The sequence below is a fragment of the Brachyistius frenatus genome, unplaced genomic scaffold (genome assembly GCF_029030835.1).
Source record: "Brachyistius frenatus isolate BFR_SWC_R1_liver_20210118 unplaced genomic scaffold, ASM2903083v1 Contig_674, whole genome shotgun sequence".
Classification (NCBI taxonomy): Eukaryota; Metazoa; Chordata; class Actinopteri; family Embiotocidae; genus Brachyistius; species Brachyistius frenatus.
Window position 1 is genome coordinate 1 of NW_027211273.1, and position 24,748 is coordinate 24,748.

Below are 24,748 nucleotides of genomic sequence, written 5' to 3' on the forward strand. Positions count from 1 at the left end.
GCACCTGTTTTAGCTCTGGGGTCTCCGGTAGCTGAGGGTGTAGGGGGGCTCAGCCACGTGCAACATCCAGGACGTTCACTCAGTGAGACGTTTAGGGAACGTATGTAAATTGGCCCACTGAAAATTACTTTGGTTACGTATAGACAGTCTGTGTTAAATGAATGTCATTTTAAAAGCATATAAAGGTCTTATTATGACAGCAGATGTATTGTTTGTATTCTATATTACAGTCACAGACTGTCTGTTCTGGAAAGATAGGCAGCTTAAGATATTTGTGTGATGTGCAGCATGCTTACTATCATAGGAAGTGATTACAAGTTATTCTTTATCAAGTAGTTGTTAAAAAGAAAAATGTAATTGTAATTTTTGTTGATTTAATCCCCCCCCCCACACACAAAAAACACTTAAGAACTACACAAATTACATTAACATTTTTGTAAAAAGCCATCACAAAATCAAACCTTTTTAATCACAACAATCCCAAAAGACTGCAAAATCCTGGAGGGACTGATACTGATGTACATTTGAGTCATTAAAACAAGTTCACAAGGGATTTGACAATTTGCTGCTTTTAATTGACATATTTTTATAAACGTAGAGTATCTTTTGTTTTTAGACTATTGGTTGGATAAAAGACAGAATCTAAATACATCTGTTCGTTCTGACAGATTGTATGACTTTTTTTTATACATTTTTTAAACTTGTATAAACAAAACAAACAATCCATAATGAAAATGACTTTTGGTTGCAGCTCTGGTGCCTTCTGCCAAATCTGATCTCTGCTGTAAATAAAGAAACTTGACAGGTAACAAATTAAAGGGGAAAAAAATGAATATATTAAATGAGAAATGACTGTCGTTGGTTCCATACGAGACACAGGACTCCCTAAATGGTTTGACAAATCTTTGATGAAGAAGTGGTGAAGTTGTTCTATTAGGTGTCAATTTTAGATAGATAAAAACAAAATCAATTTTGTGTTGTTTTCTGATCCAAAACATGATAAACAGGAGACAGAAGATGACGCAGCATCTGTGCCCTGAACATTTATTCTGCAGGTTTTTCTGTACATGGATGGATCAGACACTTTGTGAACACAATCAGTTGCCATTTTGGTTCATCTGAAGATACTCATTGTGTAATTTCTCCTGGGTCTCGTAGAGCTTGCGTAGTTTCTTGGCTTGACCTTTGCTGATCTCCTTCCCTTCAGCATCGTGAGTAGGGAAACCCTGTTAACAGCAAGAACACATGAGTCTTAAAGGTCCCATATTTTACACTTGTTTTATTTTCATTGTTAAAACTACACAAGAAGATATTTTTGTGGTTTTAAGAACCAAAAACTGTCTCATTATAGTTTTCTATCCCCTCTTTTCAGCGTCTGTCTGCAGCTTTACCAACAGCAGGCTGTTTTGTGGCTGTGTCTTTAAGGGTCATTGGTATCAGTGATGCTCTCTTCTGATTGGCTGACTGTCTTGTGATTGACACACGCCCAGGCCAAACACAGGTCTTGTAGCTTGATAGCTCCACAACAAAATGACCAGTCCGTGTTTTCTTCCACATAAAAGGTTGGACGGTGGGCCGTGGTGAGGGCGGATATATGATGGCAGCATGAGTCTGTGACATCACAAACTTGCAGAATTTCAAACAGCACAGTTGCTGCATCCGTGCTGGGTGGACTGAGCATTGTAACACTTAAACAGCATTTATAGCATCTCAACCTGCTCTATAATCAAAGAGATCTGAATATATAGAACATGGGAGCATTTTTGTGAAGTTTTTATGAATTTTATAGAAAACTTGTTAAAAGTAAATCACAAAACACACAAGCAGAAACATTAAGGAGACAAGTTCACACATTTTGTTTTGGTCTGAACTTTCTACTAATTTGTATGAAGGTATTTTTGTCTTTTTTTCCAGCATAAAAGAACATTTTGAGAAAAATTGTCTTGCACTGGAATTAAAGATCAAGTTTGTAAGTAAAATGATATTCACTGATCATAAAATTATTTGGATTGCAGTTTTTGGGACTTTAAAATTTTGATTATTAAATCTGAGATTTTATTGAGTCACTAAAAGTGAATCAGACCTTTTTGTTTGTGACTCAAAAACTTTTGGTTTCAAGTAGAGTTGGACGTAATGTGTGGGACAAAAGTACATGAAGGACTTACCGCTTCGTCAAATTTGGAATATTTGTCTGTTTCAGTGAGAAACATTTCACATGGAGGAATCTGCATCTTGGCGAGTTTGGCCATCTGAAAACAGAAAAATAAAAGAGACATGTTAGTGAACACATTCATGATCAGACAAGCAAAAGAGGAGGACTAGCGCTCTGTATACGAAGCCATCAGACTGACCTCTTGTTCTTGTTTCTTCCTGGCTGCCTCCTCTTTCTGCTTTTTCTTCTCTTCTTCCATCTGTCAAAGAGGAAAACGATTGATTACCTCCAACCGGTCAAGTTGCAGTTTACATTCATTACCATATTGATATATGCAGAGAGAACTTTGAAGGAATTTCTCCAAAAGAACAGATTCTGATAGAACACAAAGTAGTTGTTGCCATGACAACAGATGATGCCCCAAATCTGGATGTTGCTGCAGAGTAGCAACAGATTCTAAAAGGTTGATGCTTCACACACATGTTGAACACGTAAACGGTTGGTATTTCTGAAGTACTCCGTTTACTTTTTTCTTGGTAAATCACAGCAGACAACTTTGATAGTTTCTGAAACCTGAACTGCAGCAGACTGGTGCCGATTTCAGGTGAGACATTACAAATGAGCGATTAGCCTCACATTCTAAAATTAGAGGAATCCTCAGAGATTTAAAGTAAATAAGCACCAAACAGAAAACCCATTGTATTTCTTTGTGTAATTAAGGGCTCTCTTACCTTCTTCTTCTCCTCCCTTTCCTTCAGTAATGTCTCCTTGTCCACCAGTTTCACCACAGTAGGCAGTCCTGCAACACATTCACTTGGTTTCATCGCTATACCAGTTTCTTTTGTTTCTGTCTCCTCTACACAAGAGCGCTGTAAAAATCTTCTTTTTTTTAAAATCTTTTTGTAGAGATAAGTACACAGAGTGTTGAATTCAGAAGAGCCTTGTGTGAAAGGGATCTTTTAATTAGTGTAATCATTACAATCTAAGTAATGGGAGGATTGGAACACAGGAGCCTGCTACCTGCCCCCACCAGTGAATAATCATGTTGTTTTAGTACAAACTGCACTAACAGAAGAAACCTTCTAAAAATTATTACCAAAACATTTCAAATTCATGTCATGAAGTCATTGTCAGGACAGAATTCTGACATTTACAAGCTTTTACCTTCATGATCTTCCAGTCGGACTCCATGTTCCGGCAACGTGTCGTCACGGACGACGTCGCAGAGCTGCAGCAACTCCGTCACTGAAGGAGTTAAAAAAAAAAAAAAACAAAGCTTTAATTGCATCCTGAAGGGAAAACAGTTGACATATTTTCTCATTGGACAGGCGTGTGATATCTTGAGCTGAGACTCAAGTTTAAGATGCACTCTTTTACCTTTCTGCTCGCGGGCGATTTTGCGGACGGCCTCTCTGAAGTCCGACAGCACCGTGAGGTACGGCATCACCGTGCTCTCCAGCTGCAGAGATTTGAAGGGACATTTGTTTGTTAAAACTTCATCCAACAATTAAAATGACAGACGTTTAGTCAGTCAGTGCATTGAAATCCTAAAACAGCAAAATGAGGCCATTTGATGTCAAGTCTGCTAAAAATCGATTCCTTAGAAAAATGTGAATAAAAAGCACATTTGTCCTGATAATGGAGACGTAACAGACACATTTACACTGTAAACCGTGCAACTGTGTTTACTTACGTCGACACTCTGACCCTGTCCTCCTACGGGGAAGCCGATGGGGTCGGATCCTTCCACTGCACCAAATATCTAGACAACAACAAAAGCTTCCTTTCAGTGGTTTATCACACACATCATTCACTGTTTACTTACTGGATATGAACCAGAATAAACAGTCATATTTAAATGATCAAAGTTCAAGCTTCATCTATAATAAATTAATCTACAGGAATACAGATCCCAACTATCACATTAAACCGATACAACTGACTCTTTATTGGTTCTGTTGTAAACCTTTGGTCAATGATGGACCAATAGAAGACAGGGAGCTCAGAATTTCTGTCTGTAACAGTAAAACACTGAACAGGTCACCTTCAAGCAATCAGTGAAAACATGTTCAACCACAGACTGAATATAAAAGAGTTCGTAGCTTCAGGTCTGTAAAATGGTTCTGATCCAGAAGTGTCTTCAGCTGCAATACCAGCGAGTGCCACTAGAGGTCGGCTCCAAAAAGCCTCCGGCTCCATAGACTTCCATTCAACTTCTCTCATCAAATCCAAAGTGAATCAAATGTGTCCATCAGTTATCTCGGTGTTGTTAGCTAAAGTCACTCCTTCTTCTTAGTTTTCTGGAGGTCCATCTGAAAATAATCCCTCATTCATTAGAAAAGAAGATTCAAGAAGACCTGGTTTTGGGGGCGTGTCTGTTTGATTGACAGGTCTGTGGTGCAGTCAGGTTACAGCTATCGGTGGGCGGGACGTGGTATCGTCAGGTTTCCAATCAGATTGGTCAGATCCACCTCTGGCTCCTCCCCCAGCTCCACCTCTGGCTCCTCCCCCAGCTTGTCCAAATATGGTCACTTCCTGCTCCAAACTGCTCCGAACTAGCAAGATGGTGACGGACAGAATCTGAACTGGAGGATTCATAACGTTCACAATCCAACGATGACATCACTGATGGTTGATGACATCACTGATGACTGACGGTTTGTTTAAACCTTTTTGACAGACACTCAAGCTGCCATCTAGTGGTTGCTACAGCGTTAGCGCCTTCATTCGAGAAGATGGATGTTTTTAAATTTCAAGGTCGCCTACTTGGGTTGCTGCATTTCTAAAGACACTACATCATCAAATCCCACAGAGGTCAGTTCTGATGTCCAAGATCATAATTCTCCCATCGTCACAGACCCTTTAATCAGAGAATTTATAGAGATGCATGCTCGGCCTCCTTTAAACCACAATAAGACGTCCTCTGCTTGTAATTCACCTTTAAAGAAGAGGAAGAAGGACGCACACCGACACATTCACTAGACTTTCATTGTGCGTTCTCTGAAAGAAGAGGAAGTCATGCCTGTCTTTTAAGGACTTGTCCTCCCAGTTGAGGAACACGTACTATTTATCCCATGAAGGGGCTGGACTTGTAATAATCCAGGTTTCAAGGTGTTTTTTTAGCTTGTGACCAAACCAGTGGCTCGGACCGATCAGCGCACTGAGGAACTACAAGCAGCTGTAGGTGTTGTAACAGCAAGAAGCAAGAAAAAAAAAATCTGAAGAGTGCACAAATCTTTCTTACAAATATGGCAAAAATCCTCTGCTGACTAACTCCTGCGGTTTGTTGCCGTTTGGTCTGACCTGCATATTCCACTGAAGACGCTCCGCTACGTCATGCGCGCCGTGATTTTGTTCCGTCCTCTGCGTGGCTTCATCTCCACCGGGAGCTTTTCAGCAGTGTTTTGTCTGCCTGTTTTATCTTACTTCCTCACTTGGTCATGTGTCCTTGATTTCGTGGGTAAACTTGTTAAACAGTCTGTTGTGTGTTCATTGTCATTTCCTACTTTGTGCAGCAGACAAAGTTAAAACAGTCTGCTGTGTTTAAGTCATTAAAAACATGAATCCTCCTGTTTATTGTGTAACTATTTCACATACTGTGCCTGTACCAGCAGGAGGATCCATTTCTTCTTTAAACTGAGCGTGGGTTAGACGGTGATGTGGTGATGTGAGTTACGAGCGGGGATTTCTTTAGCGGAGCAGCTTGGCGACCTGCTCCTGGGCCGCGGTGCAGCCGCTAGGATGTGAAGCATCGACCTTAATGATGGAGATTCACCACGATAGCCGTGTTGGAGTCGGAACCAGTTGAAAATAGCCTTAAGGTGCTCTCCAATAACATGACATGGTTGATTGACCTGATTGGTTAAAGTAAGCCCCTGATAGACAAATGGTTCATCCAATCAGCTGCCATGTTTTTGAACTTTTCCAGTCAGTTTCTACAGACGGTGTCTCGGATGGTTCTCTTTAACTAATTATCTTAAGTTTGTGTAGAAGTGGAAAGGAAACAGACGTCAGTGCACCGGTATTTGTCCTACTTTTGTGTAACGCTGTTCTGTAAATTTCTGAGTTTTATGCACAGAAATACTTGTATAACAATCTACAGAAGCAGAACAGACTCTTCATGGTTGTATACTTATGGAGAGAGCTGCCTGTTAGTGATGAAAACTGCAGCAGAAACACACTCACCTTCAGCATGTTGGTGAGGTACGCGGAGATACTTTCCACCAGCATGCGGTTGGGCCGCAGCTTGGCGCTCTTCCTGCTGGCGACGTAAGTGTTGCTCTGTCCGACCAGCACTCTCATCTCCTCCATGGCAGTGCGGGTGTCCACGTTGTCGCACAGAGCCTCATGGACGGCAGTCTTCCTGTTGTAGAAACTGGACGACACGAGCGACATTGAGCTTTTAGTTTTTGATGAGTTTGTTCCGGTTTAAACGCAGTGTGTCTGTGCAGATGAGTCGACCGGGAGGGTTCTTTTGGAACACAAGTGTATTTGGACTTTTCTGAATTAAAACCTTCACATATCTTGAGCTTGTGAGTTCTCAGTCACTCCAGGATTTACAAGTTTTTTTGTGATTGTTGCAATCAAAACATTTTGATTTTGTGGCATCTTTTCCCCCCAAACAATTGCAATTTCCTCAAAGGAATGTTTCTTTAAGGAGTTTGTATGCAAAAGTTTGGGCACCTTTGGGCAAATGACATATTTTGTTGATTTTTTTTAAATCAAAACAAGTAAACACAAACGCTACAGACACAAACGTTGATGCCGTTATATTTCATCAAGTTAAAAAACATAAAATGTGTAAAAGTCGGTACTCAGTAGCACCTGTTCAGCAGCATGCAAATGTTTTTTTTCCTGTTGTGAAAAACGTAAATTGACTTATTACAATTGTTGACCTTCAAAGTCCAAACGAGGCAATTAATGGTGAAGTAGAAGGGTGCCCAAATATCTGCACATGCCACAAGTACTGTTTCACCTTTCTTTTTTATCAAGTTTATGAAGTAAAAAGTAAAAAAAGGTCATAAAGGCTCCTTTTTTAATGTATGAAAATGTCCTAATTTAGTTTTGAACTTTTCTATATGACTGTTATCTGATCGCTCTCATCTTTCAGCTAACAGAGGTGTGTTCAGAGTTCAGATGTCCCATCTCTGCCCCCTCACCAGTTGTTGAGCTCCACCTCTGCCGCCTCCCACTTCTCGAACTGACCGGTGACGTCGGTCGGAGCGCGTAGAATGTCTTTCACGTTGAGGAAGAACTCCTGTCAAATGAAATAATAAAAAACAGAAGATGAGTACAGAATAGAGACAGACATGAGGACTTACCTATTTGTCTTTTGTGGTGACCTACATTCATGAACTTCTCGTACTGGACGGCCGACTCCATCGTGTTGGAGGAGTAATCCAGGGTGTCTTTCCAGGAATGCATCAGGAAAGCCAGACGGAGCTGACGAGCTGCCGCCAGACAAAAAAACACAGGAAGTGATGAATATTTCTCATCTCAGAGTTTAACGTCTTTGCATCACAATCAGTACCTGATTTAGTTAAATGTTTAGGCTTTCAGTCCATTTACATCTAAATATCATCAAAGCTGTCAGTCAGTGACATAAATCTACAGCAGATATTACAGAAAAGTAGTTATTTGTTTTCCAATGACTGAAGGACATTAAGTTTGGAACGATTAGAATAAACCAGGTATCTCCAACATTAATGACATCCAGCAGCAGCAGAGGACTCACCTGTGTTCTTTTCTAGGGCGTCTTTAATGGTGATGAAATTCTTTAGAGACTTGGACATCTTGCAGCCCGCGATGGTCAGGTGACCGGTGTGCAGGAAGTAACGGACCCAGTAATCGTTCTCAAAGAAAGCCTGGCAGGGACAATAAAAATCAGCAGTGGTCACAAAATCATTAAACTCTTGTCCAGGAAGTGGCTTTAAATACGCTCCAGTGTTCTTATTTACTGTTCCTGTTTTATCTTAATGTTGTTTGGAGTTTTGTTCTTTAATGGCTCAAATGTTTCATGTCACTCTGATTGTTTGAGTTCTGTTGGGATGCTGTGCACCACTTCTCTTGTATTTAAATGTGCTATAAAAGTAAAACAGACTTGACTTTGTCTACATTGTGTTTTAGTGTTTGTGAGAAAGACAGTGAAATGAACTGGACCTCGGACTGAGCCAACTCATTGTCGTGATGAGGGAATCGCAGATCGAACCCTCCTCCGTGGATGTCCATGGACTCTCCCAGGATGGAGCCAGCCATGGCCGAACATTCGATATGCCATCCAGGCCTTCCCTGTGACAACATATCAATGCATCACCTTTCAATTAAATGTCATTTATGTAGGATTTTTTAATTAAAGAACGACATTCTGATCATCAATTATCAAACAATTTGCAGATAAATTTTGTGGCAATCGATTCTTCTCCACGATTAATCACATCGACATTAAACCAATCCAACCTGATTTACATTTATTCTTTCTGGACAAAACACATACAACCATCCTTTCATGAAAGTTGTGCTCCCGTGTGAGCGCTCACCTTCCCCCATGGAGAGTCCCACGATGGCTCTCCGGGTTTGGAGGCTTTCCACAAGGCAAAGTCATTCTGGGACTTTTTCTCACTGAGTCTGTCGGCGGAGATGCTCAGGTCGCCTACAGAGAAAGAACACATGAAGGTAGTAACTGATCTTACCACGGCACTTAAAAATTACAATCAGCAAGGATCTTCAGAAGCTCCTCTTGTCTCATCATTAAAACACACGACATGCTGCCTCACCGCAACAACAGGAAGTGACGGGGTTTGTGGGTAATGTGGTCTTAAGATGGAATGAGGAACATGTTCAATGAGTTTTCTCCACTACCAGCTGGAAGAGACTGAACTTTGTTTTAGCGTTGAATGAATGTGATTTAAAAAGCATGTAAAGCTCTTATTTTGAAGGCAGCCTCTGTTGTATCCGACTGCTTTTTACAGTGAGTCCACTTTTAAGATTTTTTTCTAACTTTGAACCTCGTGGTTCTCTACGTTCAAAACAGAAATGAAAAAAGATTTCGGTGAAGTGCAGCGTGATTATTATCACAGGAAGTAATAGTTAAAAAAAAAAAAAACTGCAATTTTTTGAGAAAAGCTGCTGCAAAATCAACTATTTTTGATTGTAACAATAACTAAAAAAATATGGAGATTGTAAAACTTTCTAAAAACTCTTTTAATTGGTTAACCGATAATTTATATATGTACAGATTGTTTGGGGTCCTTATTTTGTGTTTATTTCATAAAGTAAAACTAAGTAAATTTATATTCAATAAAAAACATGATAACCAAATATAATAACCAGATGAGCAGTTAAATGAACAGATAAAAAATACTGATGGTGTTTAAGGCCAAACATTTTAGTTCCAATGATCCACGCGTTAAAAATGCACCTTCTCCTTCTTGTAAAGCTTTCTGATCTCCGACTGCCTCTGGAACCAGTTTGGCGTACGAGTGCTGTGGACTGGATTCAAACTTAGAGGTGTCAAAGTACACCGAGCCGTTCGACTCGTACCTGAAATCACCAGAGAACACAAGAACCTGAAAGTCAGAACAGCTGCAGCTGATATCTGAGTGGAACGTGAGCTGTAACCACTGCTAGTTTCCTCCTCACCCGTAACCGTTGGAGACGATCTTCCTCACAAACTCCACGATCTCAGGCACATATTCACTGACCCGAGTCAGGACGTCAGGGGGAAGAACCTGAAAGACAGTTTATGCACAATAACAGCAGAGTAATAATGAATGAAAATCAGGTTTAAACAATATAACCCAACTCTACATCTTGGCTTAAAATCTATATATGTATATATGAAAGCGCTGAGCTGGCACAATGTGACGAATACATTTTGCACTTCATAGCTGAAAGTGAGGACTGCTGGTGCACCGGTCAACTGATGATAAAACTTTATGACCGCAGTTACATGAAGGTCTATCAAAAACTTATTCAGACTGTGTGGAATATAGATCTGCTTAGTGCATATGAGGGCTCATATGTTGTACGCTAATACAATATAATTTGGGTTGTCTTCCACCTAAAAGTCATGTATATTGATGTATTCTTTGTTGGTTGGTGGAGGTGGGGGTTGTCTTCCTTCACCCCCTGGAGTCCTCCAGACAGCCATCTGATAATGCCTCAAAGAACAACAGTATGTGACCTTTTGGTTTGGCCAAGCAGTATCACTCTCATTTACATACACAGCCTTTTGTCTACACCTTAAGATTGGTAGTGATGGTACGACCTATATGTAAGTAATATGATATGATATATATATATGTGTTGTATTGTTGTAAACATATCCTAGCACAGAAGCACAAAATACATACTGACTGTAAGCATTGTAGAACACATTGCTTATGCAGGAACTTAACACGTTGGGGTCACAGTAGGGTGCAACTCACTATCAGATCAAAAGGGGGATGTGGTTCAAACGGAGGACAGTGGAAAAGCACTGAGACAAACATACTATGCAAATGTCCCGCCACAACCTAGGTAACGCCTCTTCCTATAGTATAAGTGTATGTGCCGGAAAGGGGGAAGTCAGACTCCAACAAAGAGACCTCCGGTTGATGTTGGGCTCTCCAAGATGTCTTGTATGCTATGCAGGATATCTTGTAAACTACGCTTAATAAAAATCAACTAAGACCGGTAAATGCCTAAAGACTGCTTCTATCAACGGACTCGGGGAAAACAATTGGGGACAACAATTTGAGATACAACAACTGTCCCTAACTTTATTTTTTTTTTTATACACTTTATTAATCCCCGAGGGGAAATTTCTTCACTACAGCAGGGGGGCTCTCAGGGGGGAGCTGCTGCAGCAGGCTGCCACTAGCGCGGCGCCAGGTAACCTGACCTGAGGTGCATGTTTTTGGATGATGGGAGGAAGCCGGAGAACCCGGAGAGAACCCACGCAAGCACAGGGAGAACATGCAAACTCCGCACAGAAAGACCCAGGACCGGATTTGAACCCGGAACCTTTTTTGCTGTGAGGTGACAGTGCTAACCACTGCACCACCGTGCCGCCCTAATTCCTTCCTTTAATGAGGAAGTATTCAGGGTGTCGTCTCTTCATCGTCATCATCACCGAGTTCACCACGTTAACGTGACCGCTGGTACGAGAACATTAGTGACGTCACCATGGAAACCTGAAACTGGAGCAGAGAACAATTCCAGTGAGTAGAGGGAGGGTTGGGAGAGACGATTGTGTTGTTGTGGATGAAAATCTTGTGTTGTCATGTTGGAGAAGCCTGTTGCCATGGCAATACAGTTCAGCTGGTTCTCAGTGAATCTTTCCTGTCAAGTACAACTCAGTGTTGAGTCTGACAACCAGCTAACAACAGAGGCGACAGAGCCTTCTCCATGTACCACTGGGTACACACCTTTTTATAGCTGCTTTCAATGTTTGATTCATATTGTTTTTACTGTTATCAGCAGATTTTAATGTGACTGTTGTGATTTATACTTTTGTGTTGTCCTGATCATTTCAACCTGTAAGTGTCTTTGAGTATGTTGAAAAGCGCTATACAAATAAAATGTATTAGCTAACAAACAGCTAATTTTGCTAAAAACAGCTAAAAACAAATCTGCTGTTTCTGTGCTCCAGTTTCAGGTTTCCATGGTAACATCACTAATGTTCTCGTACCAGCGGTCACGTTAACGTGGTGAACTCAGTGATGATGATGATGAGACGACACTCTGAATACTTCCTGATGGAGGTTGTTGGTCCTCCTGCTCCGTGCTGCGTTCAGGAACACTCTGAATACTTCCTGATGGAGGTTGTTGGTCCTCCTGCTCCGTGCTGCGTTCAGGAACACTCTGAATACTTCCTGATGGAGGTTGTTGGTCCTCCTGCTCCGTGCTGCGTTCAGGAACACTCTGAATACTTCCTGATGGAGGTTGTTGGTCCTCCTGCTCCGTGCTGCGCCAAACATCCCCACTAATGAGAAAAAACAAGAAGTTTCCTGTCTATGCTTACGTTCAGGGCCTCCATGTCTTTGTGGTACTCTCCCTCCCAGTATTTAGGGAGGATGGAGAAGATTGAATTTTCCGTGACTTGACTCCCAAACTGTTTGTCTAACCAGTCAGCCAGCAGGTCCTTGGAATTCTCCAGCAACACCTTGGAAACCAGACAATTAATGTCTATCAGTCATGGCATGTAAGACATAAAGAGGAAACCTAAATCTGCGTATTAAAAAATAATCAGCAGAGATTTTCTGTATTTGAGTTTGTTTAGTTGCATTTATTGTGTAATGCAGACACGTGTCCAACTCATGGACTTATAATACATCAAAAACACCATGAAACATGAATAAGAACCAAAAGATAAATTCTTCCATTGTTCTTCTATCCTAAACTCTTCGTTTGGTTCATCTCTCATGTTACCACCTCTGTGTAAGAAAGATAATCACAAATCCTGAATATAAAACTCCAGAACGCCGAAATCAAGCCAGTAAAACTTCTTCCGTTTACCATCGTTGAGTCAGATCTCTTTAAAATAAAAACTAAACGGATTTACAGTTGACAAAGTGGTCATTAATAACCACATTCTGATCTACAGTGACACAATACCACCACATCTGCTCGGTCTCACCTGAGCCAGACGTTGGACATCCACGTCTGCTGCTTTGCTCTCCATCGCCACCTGCAGGGGCTGCAGAGCCACTGCGACGGCAGCGTCCAGCCGTTCCAGCATCTGCTTCTTGTCTGGGTCTGTGGTCGAAGCCAACTGGGACTGAAAGGGCTAAAAGCAGCAGAAAGAACACATGAAAAGACAGAAACACCTTCCGGCTGGTCGGAGGCTTCCAGGCAGAGCTGAACTTTATCATCCAAACAGGATTATTTTAGGCTTCAGAGGATATTGATATTTAAAGTTGTGTTTACAATCTGCTGTGGAGCATCAAATGAAGTGACTTTTATTGACAGGTGAATCAGCCCCTGGAGGATTTTGTGGAAGTCTTCTGACAGCTGTGAGTTGAGAGTTTTACATGATTTCTTAGCAGAAATATAGCTGGAATAGAAATACTTAAAGATATTTGAGTACTTTATTTATTTTCTTAACTTAAACAAGCACGGAGCTTAAAAATTCCCGAGTCATAAAAGTGTTGTAGCTTTACAGAACAGACTAAGAGGTGACATCTTCTGTCAAAATAAGAGGTTATTCAACACATACTGAATACTAGGATGCAAAGTGCAGTCTGTTACAGCTGGAAGGTTGAATAAACTCATGTATGATCAGACTAACGCAGCCAAATGTGACGGGAAGAAGCCTGATTCTCATGATAACACCACATTTCCCATGAACCCTGCCACTTCCTGTTAGGTGGTTTGTTTTAATAATGAGAGAAGAGGTTGAAGAACTGCTGACAGCATATGAGGAGATAAAGCAGCTATTATTTTGAAAGGTTTACTTTCCTCACAGCTTCTATTGAGTAACTTCACTCCACACACATTACAGCTCAGTTACATGAGTGTTGCTGTGAATTTACCAAGTACAAAATGGAGGTGAATGTAGTTGGTTTCACTTCAACCTTCGAGTGAAACAAGTGTGTTTCTCTGCCAAACATGGAATTCAGAAAAATAACTTTCATCTGAGAACAATAAGCAAGATTATTAAAAACGACAGAGTAACTCACTGTGGCAGGATTGGACCTTTAACTTTGATCCAAAGCAAAGACCGAACGTTTAAATTATTTCTATTAACACATTTTTGCCCATAACTGCATGAAGAAACAGACAAATTGTCCCTAATTCTTCCCACAGAGGTTTTTTCTATCGACGGCTCATTGTGTGTTTTGTCTCACCCCTCTGGCACTCAGGACGTCCTGCAGAATCTGAGCAGCTCCTGGCTGCTTCTCCTTGTACTGGTCCAGCAGGTAGTTCTGACGTGCCCGTTTAATGATCTGAAAGAAAATAAATAAAACACAACAATATAAAAACATGACCATCATGATTGCTGAATATAAATGTCAGAATCACTGCTGATGTCTGTCAGCTGATCACAAATCAGTTTTAAAGTGAGCTCTGCAGTACGGCTGCTTATATGTGTGCGCAGATGCAACTTAACCAACCGATTTATCATTTAATTTCATTCTATCACAAATTCTCAAATAATAATAATACTTGGTAAATTTTTGAATTAAATCTTTTACTACAAGCAAGAAAATAATTTGATTTTTGATGTCAAGTGAAAGTCTGATTGTTGTGATGACAACAAACAGACTGGGAAAGATAATTGATTTGATACGAGGCTTCTGTACTTTTACCACATTACATTTAAGACTTTTAATAAAATATAGGATGAACTGATTATGACTGTTAAAGTAATAAAGATATGGTTGATAATATGGTTTATTAGTTACCAAATGCGTTCAATTATCGATATTTCTTCCACATTTTTACTGTACGTGCCAGCAGTATATAAAATAATTCCTGATGATATAATTAATGAATCACTTAACACAACAAAAACTTGCATAAATTTATAAAAAATGTTTTTTATCTCCACATATATATATATTTTCTACATGATCAGATGTCTGGAACAATTTTACAAGAGATTTTTCAGCCACTTTTTGCTGTAAAAACATTTTTCTGGATTAAAATGAAAAAAAAAAACCCTCAAATCTGAAACTGAATCAAAGTTCTTTAAACTTTGTGAGACCCACAGAATGTGAAAATATGTATATTAATCAGTTTATGTGAAGAAGTCATGACTCATACGTACTTTGTCATCGATGTCAGTGATGTTGATGCAGTAGAGGACGTCGTACTTGAAGTAGTCCCTCAGTATCCTCCGCAGAATATCGAAGGATATGTAGGATCTGCACAGAGACGCAGGTTATACGTTAACAGACTGTTGAACTCAACATACAGGGATGACATGAGGGTCATTTAGCTTCAATCTGTTTACCTGGCGTGTCCCATGTGAGAGGCGTCGTACACTGTCGGTCCACAGCAGTACCAAGTTACTGTGTTCCCTTTCTGGGGAACAAACGGCTCCTGAAACATGAAGATGAAGGACTTTAACCAGCTCAAACTTAAATATATCATCTGTACCATACTGGAGGCAGCATTCACTTCAAATTAACTGTGATAATCAACATGAAAACTACATCGTCATATTACAGCAAATTAGGTTTCATTCTTGAAGTTCAGCTTTCAGTTTGTAGTTTTAGCTCCCACAGGTAAAAGAAAAAAGTCAGGGGGTTTATTGTTTCAGAGCCGATTTACGAATTTGTACAAAGAATCACTAAGTTTAACATTCGTCTCTTTATCTATTTTCTATTAATTAATTTCTGACCCACCTTTGCTCTTGTCAGGCTGTTGTAGAGCCGAAGCTGGGGAACATTGGTTCCTGCTGGAGGCAACCACGGAGGCTGAACCCGCTTCCCTTTCACTGGAAACAAAGGGTGAGAAAAAGAAAAAAATTCCGATTTTTAACATCATGAAACTAAATGTTTCAGTTCTGCAATTCAACATTTTTTTACCCTCACATGACAAGAATTTAAATCCACCTGTGTGTAGCATCTTAAAACACATGCTTTGGCGACCTCTAGTGGGGCAGACACTGAGCCAGTCATCACAAGTATCAACTAATTGGTTGTTTTTTGACAAAAAGGGCTTTAATTAGAATTTTCAGTCCAAAAAAGACCAACAGTGAAAATGCTTCTATTTTGTATATACTTTGAATTTAATACAAAATTTCACACTTCATTGAAAATATGAGCAGAACAATTTCAGTGAAACCTCGTAACATTTGGAGTCTTTTTTCCCATCACGCACTGTGAAATTGGAGTTTCTGTATTTAGTAAATTGTGTCTCTGAGATCAGAGCTTGATGTATTGATCTTCTGATTGTCTGATCACTTTTGGTTCTTTGGATCCAGCTCATCCAGTTCCAACAGGGTGTTTTAGAACTCCATGCTGTGCCCCTTTAGAAGCCTTCAGTCCAGCCATGATGTGATGCTGAGAAAGAAACTCTTTTCAGAATAAAAACCGGACTCGTTTCCCCCCCGTCACAATGCTGCCGAGTGTTCAGATGAAACTGGAGGAACAGTCGTGTTTCTAACCAGTGAGGGATCATAACTAGGCATATTTACTCAAATGCTGTACTTAAGTACAATATTTTCTGATAAAAATGAAGGTTTAGATGCTCCTTTATCTCATACTTTTGAAGCAAAGTAAACTATTTTAAAGTCCTTTTGGATTCGCTGGAAAATATCTAGTTTTTCTGAACTTTTTAGAGATACATGTTTTTCATAGAACAGAAACAATACAAACATATGATGATCGTATAGAGTATGATCCATTAGAGTAGATTAAACTAACCAATAGGAGAAAGAGTAGTTAAATAGGCACAACCTTAATTACCTGCAGTAGTACAATGCTCATTACTGCAGCAGTAAATATCAGATACTTAAAGACTTCAAGAAATTTTCTAATAGGTGATTAATGGAAGTTGATTTTTTTTTTGGTTCAATAAAAAGTCCCCCCAAAAAAATATTCGGTTTCCTAACATAAAGACAACAAAGAAATGTTTAAAATGGGAAGCTGTAAACTGTATTAACTGACAATAAAAACTGTTCTTGATACTTTTTCTGTTAAATAACTTCCTGTTTTAGTTCAGTTCACTGAGGCTGCACAATGAAAGCAGTCAACATACAACAAAATGACCAAGAATTTATTCATATTTTTTAAAACGTCACAAAAGCAGCTGAAGTCAGGCATTCACTGTAGGATTTTTCACAACTGTAGAAAATATTACGATAACCACAAAGCTGTGGACTCAAGTTTCCTCTTTTCCAAAGTGATCAACACTTTACTGAAAATAAGAAAAAAAAATACTGAAACATCTCTGCTCCCTGCAGCCTCATTTTAACTCTCCATCTGTTCGAAATATACGTTAATTTTCCGTCTGTTAGAAATATATTTTAATTCTCCATCTGTGGTCTGATGTGACAGGGTATTAGACTGGTTTTAGACTGGTTTTAGAACTGTACTTCCTGTGCAGTTCAGCTGCTCCCTACAGCCCCACAGGACAGCTGTTCTGTTGTAGATTATTTCTTTTGATTATGCAGAGGACGTCAGCTGAAAATAAAGTGACAATAAAGTAAAACAAATATATAATGTTCAATCTTTATCAAGAAAGTCCTTCAGTCAGTGTTTCGCCACAAACAATGATGCTCAGAAAAGACAATACCAACAGACAGACAAAGACACGATGACCATGACTAAGAGTGAAACTGATTCTATGTTCCTGTAACAAGAGTCAAAATGAAACCGTTTGTTTTCTCCAATTTATGTGACTAACAGTGAAAATGAAAGAAAATCAAGATGAAGCCGAGAGATAATGAAGCCATATATAGAGATTAGTGAGGTCTGAGCACAACGTGACCTCCAGAAGAAGAGAGAGATGGAAAAAGAAATGATACGCGTTTGTCCTGCTGGTCTCTAAAGATGCAGTAAAAACCAGCGAGAGACTCAAACCAGGGACAAAGAAGTTACATGTGTTAAACTCTGAGGCTGTTTTATATTTAACCAGAAAACTGCAACTAGAAACATGGTCAGAGTTGTAGCTACATTTAGAATTCATTTTGTACCTCCAAGGAATAATTACCAATAAATATAACATTAATTACAAATGCAGTTTATCATAATAAATATCTGTAAAAGCTTTTGTCTCCATAGGTTGAGCTAAAATAATAATAATAATAATTTCAAAAGGGCATCATCACTCCCTGTGAACCAACCTAGAGTTCATCATAGCACAGAAACAGCTCTGATGAAAGTTACTAACAACCTTTTATTAGCCTCAGATAATGGACTCGTTTCTGTACTTGTTCTTCTGGACCTCAGTGCTGCTTTTGATACGACTGATCATACGATCTTATTACAGAGATTAGAAGATGTTACGAGGATTAAAGGAACTGCATTAGACTGGTTCAAATCCTACTTATCAGATAGATTCCAGTTTGTCCATGTCAACAATGAGTCTTCCAGACAAACAAGAGTTAGTTATGGAGTTCCACAAGGCTCAGTGTTAGGCCCAATACTTTTTACTTTGTACATGCTTCCATTAGGAGATGTCATCAGGAAGCACTGCATCAACTTCCATTGTTATGCAGATGACACTCAGCTATATCTTTCTATAAAACCAGATGAAACTGATCAGTTAGTAAAACTTGAAGCCTGTCTAAAAGACATAAAGGCCTGGATGACCAAAAACTTCCTGCTTCTAAATTCAGACAAAACAGAAGTTCTTGTACTTGGTCCTAAACACCTCAGAAACTCTTTCTGTAATCACTTAGTTACTCTAGATGACGTTGTCTTGGCCTCCAGCAAAACTGTGAGGAACCTTGGAGTCATCTTTGATGAGGATTTGTCCTTTAGACACCATATAAAGCAAATCTCCAGAACTGCCTTCTTTTATCGACATAATATTAATAAAATCAGGAAAATCCTTCCTCAGCGTGACACAGAAAAACTCATTCATGCATTTGTTACTTCTAGACTAGATTATTGTAATTCCTTGTTGTCAGGATGTCCAAATTACTCATTAAAAACCTGCAGCTGATCCAAAATGCTGCAGCAAGAGTACTGACGGGATTTAACAAGAGAGATCATATTTCTCCAGTTTTATCTTCTCTTCACTGGCTTCCTGTTAAATCAAGAATAGAATTTAAAATTCTCTTGATGACTTACAAAGCTCTACATGACCAGGCTCCATCATATCTTAGAGATCTTATAGAACCATATAATCCTAGCAGAGCACTTCTCTCTCAGTACGCTGGTCTACTTGTGGTTCCTAGAGTTTACAGAAGTAGAATGGGAGGCGGAGCTTCAGTTTTCAGGCTCCTCCCCTGTGGAACCAGCTCCCAGTTTGTGTTGGAGGGGCAGAAACCCTCTCTAGCTTTAAGATTAGATTCAAAACGTTCCTTCTTGATGAAGCCTATAGTTAGGGCTGGCTCAGGTAGACCTGAACCAACCCTTAGTTATGCTGTTATAGGCCGAGGCTGCTGGGGGACCTCGTTACATGCTGAGCTTCTTTTCTTTCCTCCTACTCTTTAACTGACTCATACCTCACCATCTTTTTCTCTCCCATAGTTTCTTCTTATTATCTGTTGTCTCCATTCAGTTCCTTCACTCGTGTAGTTTCTGTTCTTTCTTTTCCAGATGTCCCGTCATGGAGCTGCATGTCTCTGCTCTGTGATTGTCGTCTCCACCAACAGTTCTTCTCTTCTATCTCTATGCTGTCCTTTTCTCTCTCTGCTCTCCTCTCACCCCAACCGGTCGAGGCAGATGGCCGCCCACCTCTGTTCCTGGTTCTGTTAACAGATGCTCCGCCCACCTCTGATCCTGGTTCTGTTAACAGATGCTCCGCCCACCCCTGATCCTGGTTCTGTTAACAGATGCTCCGCCCACTTCTGAGCCTGGTTCTGTTAACAGAGGCTCCGCCCACCTTTGATCCTGGTTCTGTTGGAGGTTTCTTCCTGTTAAAGGGAGTTTTTCTTCCCTCTGTTGGAGGTTTTTCTCTCTTAAAGAGGAGTTTTTTTTCCTCCTAGACTATGTGTGAATTGTTGAATTGTTGGGTTTCTCTGTATAATATTGTAAAGTCTTGCTGTAAGGACTTTAATGTGTTAAGTGCCATGAAATAACCTGTGTTGTCATTTGGCGCTATATAAATAAAATGAATTGAATCGAATTGAACCTGATCTCACTGGATGATGCAACAACTCAGTGAAACTGAAAATGAACCACTGAATTAAAATAAATCAAATATAATTGAACAAAAAACATCCCAGAAATGACAGCTGTAGTGATGTCTTTAATTATTCAGAGTACGTCAGCTGAGTAGGCGGTCCTTCAATGCGGTCCAGGAGACATTCCTGTCCACAGTGATTAAAGACTGAGGACACGTGTCCCAGACCACCTCTGAATGTGTCTGAGCAGATCATATCCCTGGGTCCTGGGTTTATTCACACCTGAGCTGACCACCTGTGATCGGATCACCCAGGTGTGATGTCAGATGTGAGGAGGCTCACAAACACACGTTGTTTTCTCGTTCCTGCCAGGAAGGATGTCTGATTCGCACACTTTTCTGAAGGGCTGCTGAAGCTGCAGGTTTTCTGTGAGTGCATTTCTACCAGCTGTTGCCTCTTTGTTTGAACAGTGATAAACTGACCCTTCAGCTAAAGGCGACACACTATGTTGGCAGGAAAAGTGAGAGCTAAATTTGACTTCCAGTTCTGCTTCATGCGTGTCAGTGTTTGCAGAGTGGCAGCTGCTTTTAGCGGTGCCTGCGGGATCTACGACGGCCTCCGCTGTACCTTGATCATCTAGCCTGTTCATGCCTTCAACTGTCTACTCACTGCTGCTGTCTGGGTTGAGGTCCTGCTGCAGGGCTGCTATGTGTCTGTACCAGCGCAGAGCGTGGACGTGTTGCGGATCTGGGGGCCTGCACAGGAGCCTAAAGGCTTTCTGGTCGGCCTGGGAGGGGCTGAACCCAGCCAGGTAGCTGCGAGAGGTTAGGTAGTCATTCAGGGCCGCCGCCAGCGCGGCTTCCTCATCTATCTGTAGCAAGAAGCCAAACTCAAAGGCTGCAGAAACAAGAGGGCAAATGATCGCAGAGAATTACAGATGGGGCAGCAACAGCCTGACAAAACACCAACAGCAGCAAAGAGTTTCCTGTGGGTGGGTAGGGGTGGGGGGCGCTCACAGTCAAGAACTGCATTAGAGAGTCAGCAAATGTCCAGCTCAATTTACATCACAGGGAAACTGAAATCATCCAAATTATCTGACACTAATTCTTGGTTTCCCCAAACATCACAGTAACATGTTCAACCTTTGATTTAAGAGCATAAAGACGTTCCAGCTGAGTGTATTTACTCTGAGATACTCCTCAGTGTTCTGTTAGGACTTCAGAGAAGAACACATTTTAAAATGACGTTTTTGTAGGCAGTGAGTAACTACTTAGATGGAAGAGGATTAGATTAAATAATTAAAGCACAAAATGAATGTAACTGCAATGTGTTACTGAGAAAAGGTGTGTAATTCTATTACAGTTAATTACTATTCAAAATGTTGATTCTAGACAAGTTTTTATCTGAAATCAGGGAGAAGTTTCTGTGTAGAAAATTCCTTCTGTTGCTTTGCATGTTTTCTCCGAGCAGGAATGTTTTCCGTATACATCCAGACAGGCTCATTATATTTGGCAGTAGGCGCTCCACTTTGGTTCCTTGTTTTTGATTGGTTCTCTTGTTTGAATATTCACCGCCTCTCATCAGCCAATCACATCAATACGCACTGCTCTCAGCAACCGGGCCGAACAGGCAGAGGCAGTCGGCCATGTCGTCGGACGAGAACGGGGAACCCTAACGTGAAAACAGACTCGTGAAATATCACAGAGAAACAACTGAAAATAAAGTGACAATAAAGTAAAACAAATATATAATGTTCAATCTTTATCAAGAAAGTCCTTCAGTCAGTGTTTCGCCACAAACAATGATGCTCAGAAAAGACAATACCAACAGACAGACAAAGACACGATGACCATGACTAAGAGTGAAACTGATTCTATGTTCCTGTAACAAGAGTCAAAATGAAACCGTTTGTTTTCTCCAATTTATGTGACTAACAGTGAAAATGAAAGAAAATCAAGATGAAGCTGAGAGATAATGAAGCCATATATAGAGATTAGTGAGGTCTGAGCACAACGTGACCTCCAGAAGAAGAGAGAGATGGAAAAAGAAATGATACGCGTTTGTCTTGCTGGTCTCTAAAGATGCAGTAAAAACCAGCGAGAGACTCAAACCAGGGACAAAGAAGTTACATGTGTTAAACTCTGAGGCTGTTTTATATTTAACCAGAAAACTGCAACTAGAAACATGGTCAGAGTTGTAGCTACATTTAGAATTCATTTTGTACCTCCAAGGAATAATTACCAATAAATATAACATTAATTACAAATGCAGTTTATCATAATAAATATCTGTAAAACCTTTTGTCTCCATAGGTTGAGCGAAAATAATAATAATTATAATTTCAAAAGGGCATCATCACTCCCTGTGAACCAACCTGATCTCACTGGATGATGCAACAACTCAGTGAAACTGAAAATGAACCACTGAATTAAAATAAATCAAATATAATTGAACAAAAAACATCCCAGAAATGACAGCTGCAGTGATGTTTTTAATGTTTCCTGGAAATGTCTGCAGTCAACTAGGATATAACATCTGCCCAGATGTGAACACCACTGTCATGATGACCTGTGTGAGATGAGGTGCAGAATACAAAATTAAATATTTGGTGTTCTGAGTATTTCATACCCTGTTTTGTTTTATTCTCGTGGTAATATCGGAAGCACATGTTGAATTCTAGTTCAAAGAAGAGTACCACACGTTTCCTTTAGGAAAACACGCCAAACCAAAGTCTATTTAAAATTCTACAAAGAATTATAACGGTCCACATTTTAGTTACTTAATAAAACGCTGCTTCACTGAAAAAATGTGCTTAAGTAAAGGCTGTTCTTCAGTCCAGAAAAACTGCTGAATCGTATTCATGGACCTGTGTGTCTTTGTGGAGACACGATGCTCCGTTTACTATCCGCTTAAACAGGCGCATTTCTAAAGGGACTTCGGCTTGTCGTTCCCTGACAGGGTTACCTGAAGCTCGCTGATTAGCTGTGGCAGTTCGTCAAAACACGTTCAATGTTGCTGTCAACACCTCCTCGGTGGTTTTGAAACGGTGAAAAACAAACATTAGTGACTGTACCTGGCTCTGCTGAGGTCGACATGTCCATAGTGCTGGATGGTAGTGATGTTACGAGATGTGCCGACGCTTCGAAGCGTGTGTGGAGTAACGGAGGGGGCGTTTCCTCGAAGCGCGTGTCGAGGCTTGCTTCATTTAGGGGAGGAGCCAAAAATGATGACGTCCGAAGCCTCGCTGCCGGCTGTACCACGTGACTGCTTCGGGAAGTGGTTCAGATTTTGCCGGGAGGTTTTACGGCAATATAAACCTCTCAGGCTCCATTCAAAATGTGGGTTGTTGGTGGAGAGTTGAGGTCAGTTGAGAGTTTGGATAGTTTGGAGAGTTTAGAGAGAGAGAGATAGTTTGGAGATTTTAGAGAGAGAGAGATAGTTTGGAGATTTAGGAGAGTGAGGAGAGAAGGAGGTGATAAGATGGAGCCAGCTAGGAAGAGGAGGATTTCCCCTGTGGGAACACTTTGATTTAATAACTCCTAATAAGGTAAGCTAAATCTAACTCTATTTCAGACACATTAGGTTTGCTTATCAAGAACTGTATTTTTCACAGTTTCTTATTTAATTCAAAGGTGAGGTGTTTATTGTGCTCCAAGGAGTTGGGGTACAATAATAACACCTCATCCATGCTGAGGCGTTACCGTGCCTTGCATGAGAATAAGGAGGAAACTGGAGCTTCACCCAGCCAAGGTAAGTCATTACAATATTACAAATGCACCATCACAATTTATCCCTGTTCACTTTTGTTTATTGTGCAAATAAAGACAGGTAACAGACACTGTATTTATTCTCTTTTAACCAGCCACCAGAAAACAAGAGCTGGATGAAGCCCTCGTCTCCATGATAGTGAAGGACACACAGCCCTTCAGTATTGTGGATGATGTTGGATTCAGGGCATTTGTGTCCAAACTGGATCCTAATTATGTCCTCCCTACAAGGCAGGTATGTATGGGTGCATGCATGAAACAAATGAGTACTTTATTGTGTCTCACAGTTCAGCACTATATATTTTTTCCTTTAGGCTCTGAAGGCCATGGTGGAGACCAAGTATGAGTCAGCTAAGGAGAAGGCTAAGGTGAAAAGGTGGCTGCTGTTAGCCTTACTTCTGACATGTGGACATCCACAAAACCAACAACTGTTGAGAAACTGTTATTTCTGAATAAAAATGAATAAAATGTCCCCTGTCCTGTACATCATTGTCCAAGTTACACAAGCATATTCAGTCCCCTCTTCCTAGTTCCACAAACACTTCCACTGTCCTCTGCCTGCTTAAGCCCATGCCATGTTCCTAAAGTGACAGAAAAACATGATTACACAACCTGCCATATCATATGATACGACCATTTTGGGACAATTTACACGCACAGAATACATTCAAAAAATATTTTATTATGCACATATGTGATAATTTATGTACAGAAATTATTTGGTCATACATTTTTGTAATTCAGTCATTCCCAACAGCCATAACAGACACAAACATTCAATGCATCACATGTGGTACAGATCCAGCTGCCTGTGATTATACACTTGGCCAGTAGGTGGTTTCGTGTTCACATGAAGCTTCGAGAAATGAACCCTTTCTCTAACCAATTGGCTGAAGTGGTTCGATGCCTCATGAGGCTTCATCTCACCATCACTACTGGATGCTGATGCAACAATAACGTGTCCGGAAGAAGAACCAGTGCACTAAATGCTAACGGTAGGAACAGGAACGAATGCGTTCGACCCTGCGAGCAGGGGGGACACTAATAACTGTCGGCTCAGCCAAGCCGGAAGTTTGTTCAGTTTAAAGAGAGGCTGCAGGAAGT

The 24,748-nt window shown here is 40.4% G+C and overlaps 1 protein-coding gene and 1 long non-coding RNA gene across 3 annotated transcripts; one reads left to right on the plus strand and one right to left on the minus strand.

Moving 5' to 3' along the window:
• The first annotated feature begins 17 nt into the window (after nucleotides 1-17).
• Nucleotides 18-8,251, plus strand: LOC138615049 (uncharacterized). Its single transcript, XR_011310397.1, has 2 exons — nucleotides 18-100; nucleotides 7,270-8,251. It is a non-coding gene; the product is annotated as an uncharacterized lncRNA (long non-coding RNA).
• On the minus strand, nucleotides 357-24,644 carry cars1 (cysteinyl-tRNA synthetase 1). 2 transcript variants are annotated; one of them, XM_069688682.1, is made up of 24 exons: nucleotides 24,580-24,626; nucleotides 22,951-22,990; nucleotides 20,547-20,774; nucleotides 15,484-15,575; nucleotides 15,090-15,178; nucleotides 14,904-15,000; nucleotides 13,981-14,079; nucleotides 12,771-12,920; nucleotides 12,156-12,296; nucleotides 9,791-9,879; nucleotides 9,570-9,691; nucleotides 8,689-8,801; nucleotides 8,312-8,440; nucleotides 7,887-8,016; nucleotides 7,499-7,602; nucleotides 7,312-7,409; nucleotides 6,338-6,527; nucleotides 3,846-3,914; nucleotides 3,530-3,611; nucleotides 3,317-3,397; nucleotides 2,884-2,951; nucleotides 2,352-2,411; nucleotides 2,166-2,249; nucleotides 357-1,226 (listed from the first exon to the last, which is right to left on the minus strand). In XM_069688682.1, the coding sequence occupies exons 2-24, from the start codon at nucleotides 22,976-22,978 to the stop codon at nucleotides 1,098-1,100; spliced, it is 2,472 nt and encodes an 823-aa protein (XP_069544783.1). In that variant the 5' UTR covers nucleotides 22,979-22,990; nucleotides 24,580-24,626; the 3' UTR covers nucleotides 357-1,097. The 2 variants fall into 2 exon arrangements, with proteins under 2 accessions (XP_069544783.1, XP_069544784.1); XM_069688683.1 differs by lacking the exon at nucleotides 20,547-20,774 and having other exon boundaries at nucleotides 359-1,226; nucleotides 24,580-24,644.
• Nucleotides 24,645-24,748: the final 104 nt, after the last annotated feature.